General features: G+C 35.2%; 1 protein-coding gene and 1 pseudogene across 1 annotated transcript; one reads left to right on the top strand and one right to left on the bottom strand.

Annotated features, from left to right (window-relative positions):
* The first annotated feature begins 2,420 nt into the window (after positions 1 to 2,420).
* LOC108969846 (valacyclovir hydrolase-like) lies at positions 2,421 to 4,057 on the top strand. Its single transcript, XM_018934825.1, has 3 exons — positions 2,421 to 3,094; positions 3,158 to 3,413; positions 3,558 to 4,057. The coding sequence occupies exons 1-3, from the start codon at positions 2,590 to 2,592 to the stop codon at positions 3,652 to 3,654; spliced, it is 858 nt and encodes a 285-aa protein (XP_018790370.1). The 5' UTR covers positions 2,421 to 2,589; the 3' UTR covers positions 3,655 to 4,057.
* Positions 4,058 to 8,722: 4,665 nt separating this feature from the next.
* LOC108969809 overlaps positions 8,723 to 9,064 on the bottom strand; it is a 2,395-nt pseudogene continuing 2,053 nt past the window's right edge.

Consider the following 9,064-nt stretch of genomic DNA (forward strand, 5'->3'; position numbering starts at 1 on the left):
AGCTAAAGTCGCAGTAGTGCGTTTGCAAAAGGGGGCCACGTAACTTGTGGTCAAGCCCCTGTGTATCTTAAGGACTTATCAAACTAACATCATAACTAACAACATAAGCCAGTAGATACCAAATCTAACTATAATTTATTTTCAACTTCTTCGAATAGTGAACGATAAACTCTTCTCAACATTTCTAACATAAAACATAACATAAAATTTTAATACCTAAAGATATTTGATTTTTGCTAGTTGCAAGAGTATGAATGTGCGGTTATGCCTGAATGTAGACCTTTCTTACTTGCTTGCGTCGTAAAATATATACATTTAATGAAATATAAAGGATATCCCAAATTTAACGCAAGATTTTAATTTTCCGTGATTTTTTTACGTTAAAATAACTTGTCTTCGGTATTGAATAAGATTCAACAAATTGATGACGATTTTTGCTTGGAGCAAAATCACCTTCAGCGGTGAAGCACATTTTCAAGTTGATGGGTTTGTTAATCGCCAAGATGACCGCTTATGGGGTTTTAAAAAATACACCCACAACATGTTAATATTTGGTGTATAATTTGTGATGAAGGAACAATTAACAAATATTTATTGTAAAACTGAACCTGGTCAAGCAGTGACTGTTACTTGTACTCGATATCGCGACATCATAACCCAGTTTTTTTTTTTTTTTTTTTTTTTTTGTCGAAATTAAATGATATTGATGTGGCTGATACGTGGTTTCAATAAGACGAAGCACTTCGCTTACAGCATGAGACATTTCCAGAACGTGTAATCTCTAGTTTTGGTAATACGAATTTGTACCCTTACTTACTTACCCTAGATCGTGTGATTTAACACCATTACATTTCTTTCTATGGAGACTATTCCCCCGATGTGTTATTCCATAAATAACCCTACAATATATAATTTATGATTCAATAAAAAAAATTACAACCGAWATACAAAAAACTGTTATCTGTTTAATTTCAATCCTGCATGAACTTTGGAACACCCTTTATTTTAAAAAGCTTTTCTCCTCCATATCGTTTGGTTAACGTTTTCAAGACCWTAGCAACAGTAACTGTAAATTACCTTAACAKTATTTGATGATTATTTATTTCACTATTAACATTTCGTTAACATTTTGCAAATCATAAAGTAAGTCGTATGCAATGTCAAAAAATACTACATATGAATGTTTATATGTACATATATGTGTGTATATGCATAGATGCATTGAACTGATAAATAATATACTGAGATTCAGTAATAACAAAAATATACATTTGTACATTCAATACAGTATGTATTTTATTGGTACTGGAAAATTGTTTCTAGTTTGATATTGTTGTTGTTGTCATGTTAAATTGTTTGAATTGTGTTATAATACATACATAAATATATGGAAACGATAAAAATAAACTTATATTATCGCACTAATTGAATTATCATTTATATTATTAACTAAATATATTTATTAAACAAGTAAGGAAGCGCCAAGTTCGGGTGTATCCGAACATATTATACCCTTGCAACTTGGAAGAATGAAAGTGAGAGAGCACCTATAAGGCTTGTTAGTTATATGGGACCTGGGGCGAGTTTACACTCAATTTTAATAAGATGTCTCATATATTGACCGGTATGTGGGGTATAAAATCACCAGAAAGTTCGAAAATATCAAAATTAAGTATATGGAGGCTAAGTGAAATATCAAGAAAAGATTCYCTCTGAATTTCATTATACATATATATATCTCACACAATGACTGATATTATCGGTAAAAAGTCAACTATAGCACTAGTTTACACATTTTCAGTACTTAAAGGCTTGAACAGCTTTGGTTCGATTTGGGAAATTTCTAGTCATGAGGTGGCATTCCCCAAAGGCACCATTCGTCCACAGTTTTATACTTTATATTAATTGACTCTTGATTTGTATACTGGGAAGTGAAAATTTCAAATGGAATTTAAAACTGTGTTATATGAGGAGTAGGCGTGGCTGTAGTCCGATTTCACCAATTTTCGCAATGTATCATGAGAGTGTCAGAGGAATGTCACGTACCAAATTTAATTGAAAGCTGTTTTCAGGTAAAGAGATATGTACCAAAAAACAGTTTTACTTTTTATCTTTATTTAGTGCTTAGTTATGGCATATTATAGGTTTTCGATGAAAAGGGTTTTGTGAGGGTGGCAGTGATCCGATTTTGTCAAAGAAGACGTGTAGCAAGTTTCATTAAGACTTATTTTAGAATTTTTACTGAAGTTACCACATACGCGGATGAACAAACAGACAGTCATTCGGAAACCAACTTGTTTGTATTCATATATGTATACAATGCCTATATATAATTTTTTTTAGYTTGTTAAGAAAGGCACTGGAAAAGTGTGATATTAATTGTTTTATGATTACAATAACTAATTTGAGCTCATATTTTTATTCCTATTTCTTATCCGCAACGCTTATAAGTAAGCCCGTGAGTAAAAACAACCCTATTGTGATCGGTAAATCATCGGCTTGGTGTCGACATTCGTCATTCTATTTTGCTGCTTATCATTGAGCCACTGGACATAATTTCTACTCCATATAATTACCCAGGATTGCATAATGTTCCAAGTGCGACCAAATCTGTATAGCCGAATCCTAAAACCGTTGGTAAATTGTACTGTAACGCAACGCAATAATCACATAGAAACAAAAGTAAAACTTAGTGACGGCATCACCATCAATTATGTACAAACGGGCAAAGGGGACAAAAGCGTATTGCTAATGCCTGGTGCACTTGGMWCTGYCTGGWCASATTTYMAACCACAAATTGAAAAACTACCTGAGCTGCTACCAAATCATACAATAATTGCATGGGATCCGCCCGGTTACGGAAAGTCTGTACCGCCAGAACGACATTTTCATCTCGACTTTTTGCGAAACGATGCACGTTATGCTGTAGACCTGATGCGAACTATAGGAAGACCCAAATTTTCTATACTAGGATGGAGTAATGGTGGCAAAACTAGCATCATTGTGGCAGCTCGCTTTGTCGAATGTGTCGAAAAATTAGTTATATGGGGTGCTCCTGCTTATTTAAATGCTGAAGAMGAAAAAAWAATGCGAGGCAAATACACAATAATATTTTAACACAATAAAGTTATTTTACAGGATGTAATGGATTTTACAGTTTTGCGCGATGTGCAGAAATGGTCACAACGGAATCGTGAAGCAATGGAGAAAGTATACGGTGTAGAGGGATTTCCWAARTTRTGGTCTGCRTGGGTTGATRCTRWGMTTGMAATTTATAAAGWGCGTAAAGGAGACTWTTGTTGCACAGAAGTATCTCAAATAAAAGCCCCAACTTTTTTATTGCATGGCAAGAAGGATCCAATGATTTCCGCCGAGCACATACCATATCTAAGGGAACGTATAAAAGATTGCAAGTAAGAAACTTTGCCTTATTTTCAATGCTTTAGGAGCATGTATATTTCTGCAATAACTAGTTATTTGATTATATATTCTTCATATTTCCATAATATTTCAACAATTTGTGATTAAAMATTAATGCATACATTTTAAATTTTTAGGTATTATGAATTCCCCGAAGGCAAACATAATATTCATCTCCGTTATGCAGACGAGTTCAATAAATTGGTAGCGCATTTCTTAACGCAAGAGCCCTAACATCGTACTGAAAGTAAAACAGTTTTATATATGCAGGGTTTGTCCGGAATGTAATAGTAATAATACTGAGTTGAAATAGGCTCCTTCTGGAAGGCGTCACTAAAGGCATTCTCCGAAATAACCTTGAGAGATGTGGTACATGCTACTTGGATCCCCTCTGTCGTCTCAAAATGCTAGGAAGAATGCCTCTTTGCCTCGGGATCCATGACTCGTTACCTATGATTACGTTATTCAAAAATTGGGGGACCCTTTCACACATGTTCAAATTTTTATGGCTCACTTCTAATCGCCGCAATTTCTGATTGTCAGTGAGCGCTTTTGGGACCGTCTTCGCGCACACCTTGCGCATGTTCAAGTGCTCTGTCACAATGTCATGAACCATAGAAATTTATAAATTTCACATCTGTGCAATTAAAAGAATACTTAGTCGACGGTCTGAGTTCAAAACTTTGTGCACACGAGTCGCATTGTCGGTGTTTGTCGAAGTGACAGGCTCTCCCAGCACGGTCTTCATCAGCGACCTCTTTCCCGACCTCCCAAAAAGGCCTGGTGCTACCATACCACAATCGTCATGCTAAATCAAAATCTGGGTAAGCCTGCTTGATCATTTCAAACGTCTCTGTCGCAGATTTACCGAGTTTCACACAAAATTTAATCGTGTACCTCTGACCCAACATAGGCCGTATTTTCTGTTTACACCGCCGTCGCGACAGAAGAAAATAAGTTCTATTACTTTCCGGAAAAACCCTGTACGTACATATATGTATATATATATATATATCCCCGATGATATTTTGGTAATCCCGCAGTCAACAGAACCGATTGTGGTAATGTGTTGTTTAAATGTGAATTCGTCTTAAGTGAAAAGTAAAATTTTTTACTATTTATATATTTGATATATATTTATTAACACATGCATATGCTGTCTCTTATACACATCTAGATGTGTATAAGAGACAGATATATATATATATATATATATATATTTAAGTATGTATATGTGTATTTTACATGCATATGTATATAAATAAAATATATAAAATATCCTCTATAGTCATTTGTTTTTGCAATTAGTTAACAGAATTGCCTTATAAAAGTTTCCAGCCATCCAATCACCCACATTATATTTTACAATCAAATCTTTTCACTTTAGCTTTACACGACCTTGACTACACCTACACACACAAATATGAATTTACAAAATATATTTAGTTATTTCAGAATATGACAAACTCAGGTATGTGTAACAGTTAGAAAATTTTAATATTTGACTTACGTTTTTGGAATGAATTTTTCACTCTCAATCTCTTTCGGCTGCTTGAAGACAAAGATAACATAACGGTGCAAGCCAGTACTCTCTGGTGGACCAGAACCAATATATTCCGCAACAGTTTGACCTTCCGCTACTTTATGGCCAAAGTATACAGAGCATTATCTTCCGCCTCCTAACTGAGTGTGGGTTGATCCTTTACCTGAGTGGGGCTCAGTTCTTTACCAAGTTCCGTGATGTGGTACATGCTGCTTGGATACCCCTTTAACACCACTTGGATAAATAACTTGGATTATTTATTATATTTATAATTATTTCGACTTATTTCGTATAAAAATAAAGTTTGGAAGTCACCTGTRGTAAACCTTTAGGCTTATTGTCAATAATATCCGGAACTATGCCACTTGATTCCATTTTACGTCTACCTCCACTGTTTGCTTGAATATGACTGAATACAAGYATAGCAAAATCCAACTTTTATATCTCCTACTTTATACATATCGTTCGGGCCGATTTTGATAAGTAACTCTAACTTGCATTACTGTTAACAGTATCAGCATAAATCGAGAATCAGTTTTTCCATGAATTGCAAGTTTGGTAAAGCATGTCGTTCGAGATATTCAACTAAGATCCAATACCTAATAATACCACATAATATACAACATATCAACTGTCACACCCCCTGCTAAAATGATTTGAAAAACTATTTTTGGAAAACACTTAATTCTCACATTAGCTTTCTTATAATGATCATTTGTAAAGCTTTAGGGCTCGCAAACAATAATCCGGATTATAGCTGATCGGCCGGCCGATTGCCTTGTATGTTTTCAAGAACGTTTCTTTGTCTTATCCCCCTGCGCTGCCGGCTAGCGACTTGAGGATTTTGTTGCGGCTATGTACTTTGGCAGTTATCGCGGTCATATGAGGATTGAATGAGCACAAGTTGTCCTAGTGACACACCTAAAATATTGCAGTTATTGGCACTTGGTCTAGTGTGTCCTAATTCGTACAGCTTATGAATATGGTCGATGTGGATTTAGTGATGGAGAGTRTTAGGCTAATTGCAGCCAAGAAGCGAGAAAGGTTGGAGAGATAACCAGTTTATTTTTGAGCATATGTGATCGATTCCATTGTCCGACGTCATTTTCGTGCAATCATCAGCGTACGAGGTGATAGAAATTCCCTCTGATGGTTGATGGAGCGTCGAAATGTAGAAATTAAACAGCAACGGGTAGAGAACACCACCCTGTAGGTTACCCGTTTGCGAACCGCTCAGGTAATTCATAGACCACCTCTTCACTCCTGGAGGGAGCGTAGATTATTAGATGTCCTCAAATAGCGAAGCCATGTTGGTGGTCTGCTAAACTCCAATGATGAGTTAAGGTCAACTGTCTTCACTACTGGGGAAAGGATAGTTATCGGAAGATAGGACTCCTATTTGTTGGCGATTTTCAGTAGTGGGACCACTCTTCCGACTTTCCTCATGTCGGGTACTTGACGTGACCAGCGACAGGTTAAGGATCGTGGTTAGGTATCTTACTCCAGAAGCCAAGAAGATATCTAATCTGATTATAATTTATTCAAAATTTCTTCGAATATTGAATGATAAATTCTTTCGCAAAATTTCTAACATAAACTTTTGGGGCACAATCACGCTTATGGGGTTCTCTGAACCCACAGGTGAGTTTCGATAAATATGCACCCACAACTTGTCAGTATTTGGTACACTAAGTATATATTTTGTGCTGGAGGCAGAGACAGTGACTATTACTTATGACATCACGACATCATAACCCAGTTCTTTTTGCCAAAATTAAATGATATTGATGTGGGGGATACATGGTTTCAACAAGACGAAGCACTTCGTTTACGGCATGAGACATTTCCAGGACGTGCATTCTCTCGTTTTTGTATTACGAATTTGTACCCTTACTTACTTACCCTAGATCGTGTGATTTAACACCATTACATTTCTTTCTATGGGGTTGCGTGTAGCATCAAACGAGCGCATATGCATATGGAAAGCCATGGAGACTATTYCCCCGATGTGTTATTCCATAAATAACCCTACAATATATAATTTATGATTCAATAAAAAAAATTACAACCGAAATACAAAAAACTGTTATCTGTTTAATTTCAATCCTGCATGAACTTTGGAACACCCTTTATTTTAAAAAGCTTTTCTCAACAATATCGTTTGGTCTACTTTTTCAAGACTTTAGCAACAGTAACTGTACTGTTATCCACCTTAACAGTATTTGATGATTATTTATTTCACTATTGACATTTCGTTAACATTTTGCAAATCATAAAGTAAGTCGTATGCAATGTCAAAAAATACTACATATGAATGTTTATATGTACATATATGTGTGTATATGCATAGATGCATTGAACTGATAAATAATATACTGAGATTCAGTAATAACAAAAATATACATTTGTACATTCAATACAGTATGTATTTTATTGGTACTGGAAAATTGTTTCTAGTTTGATATTGTTGTTGTTGTCATGTTAAATTGTTTGAATTGTGTTATAATACATACATAAATATATGGAAACGATAAAAATAAACTTATATTATCGCACTAATTGAATTATCATTTATATTATTAACTAAATATATTTATTAAACAAGTAAGGAAGCGCCAAGTTCGGGTGTATCCGAACATATTATACCCTTGCAACTTGGAAGAATGAAAGTGAGAGAGCACCTATAAGGCTTGTTAGTTATATGGGACCTGGGGCGAGTTTACACTCAATTTTAATAAGATGTCTCATATATTGACCGGTATGTGGGGTATAAAATCACCAGAAAGTTCGAAAATATCAAAATTAAGTATATGGAGGCTAAGTGAAATATCAAGAAAAGATTCYCTCTGAATTTCATTATACATATATATATCTCACACAATGACTGATATTATCGGTAAAAAGTCAACTATAGCACTAGTTTACACATTTTCAGTACTTAAAGGCTTGAACAGCTTTGGTTCGATTTGGGAAATTTCTAGTCATGAGGTGGCATTCCCCAAAGGCACCATTCGTCCACAGTTTTATACTTTATATTAATTGACTCTTGATTTGTATACTGGGAAGTGAAAATTTCAAATGGAATTTAAAACTGTGTTATATGAGGAGTAGGCGTGGCTGTAGTCCGATTTCACCAATTTTCGCAATGTATCATGAGAGTGTCAGAGGAATGTCACGTACCAAATTTAATTGAAAGCTGTTTTCAGGTAAAGAGATATGTACCAAAAAACAGTTTTACTTTTTATCTTTATTTAGTGCTTAGTTATGGCATATTATAGGTTTTCGATGAAAAGGGTTTTGTGAGGGTGGCAGTGATCCGATTTTGTCAAAGAAGACGTGTAGCAAGTTTCATTAAGACTTATTTTAGAATTTTTACTGAAGTTACCACATACGCGGATGAACAAACAGACAGTCATTCGGAAACCAACTTGTTTGTATTCATATATGTATACAATGCCTATATATAATTTTTTTTAGYTTGTTAAGAAAGGCACTGGAAAAGTGTGATATTAATTGTTTTATGATTACAATAACTAATTTGAGCTCATATTTTTATTCCTATTTCTTATCCGCAACGCTTATAAGTAAGCCCGTGAGTAAAAACAACCCTATTGTGATCGGTAAATCATCGGCTTGGTGTCGACATTCGTCATTCTATTTTGCTGCTTATCATTGAGCCACTGGACATAATTTCTACTCCATATAATTACCCAGGATTGCATAATGTTCCAAGTGCGACCAAATCTGTATAGCCGAATCCTAAAACCGTTGGTAAATTGTACTGTAACGCAACGCAATAATCACATAGAAACAAAAGTAAAACTTAGTGACGGCATCACCATCAATTATGTACAAACGGGCAAAGGGGACAAAAGCGTATTGCTAATGCCTGGTGCACTTGGCTCTGTCTGGTCACATTTTCAACCACAAATTGAAAAACTACCTGAGCTGCTACCAAATCATACAATAATTGCATGGGATCCGCCCGGTTACGGAAAGTCTGTACCGCCAGAACGACATTTTCATCTCGACTTTTTGCGAAACGATGCACGTTATGCTGTAGACCTGATGCGAACTATAGGAAGACCCAAATTTTCTATA

The sequence above is a fragment of the Bactrocera latifrons genome, unplaced genomic scaffold (assembly GCF_001853355.1).
Source record: "Bactrocera latifrons isolate USDA-ARS-PBARC rearing strain unplaced genomic scaffold, ASM185335v1 scaffold_267, whole genome shotgun sequence".
In the NCBI taxonomy this organism is placed as follows: Eukaryota; Metazoa; Arthropoda; class Insecta; order Diptera; family Tephritidae; genus Bactrocera; species Bactrocera latifrons.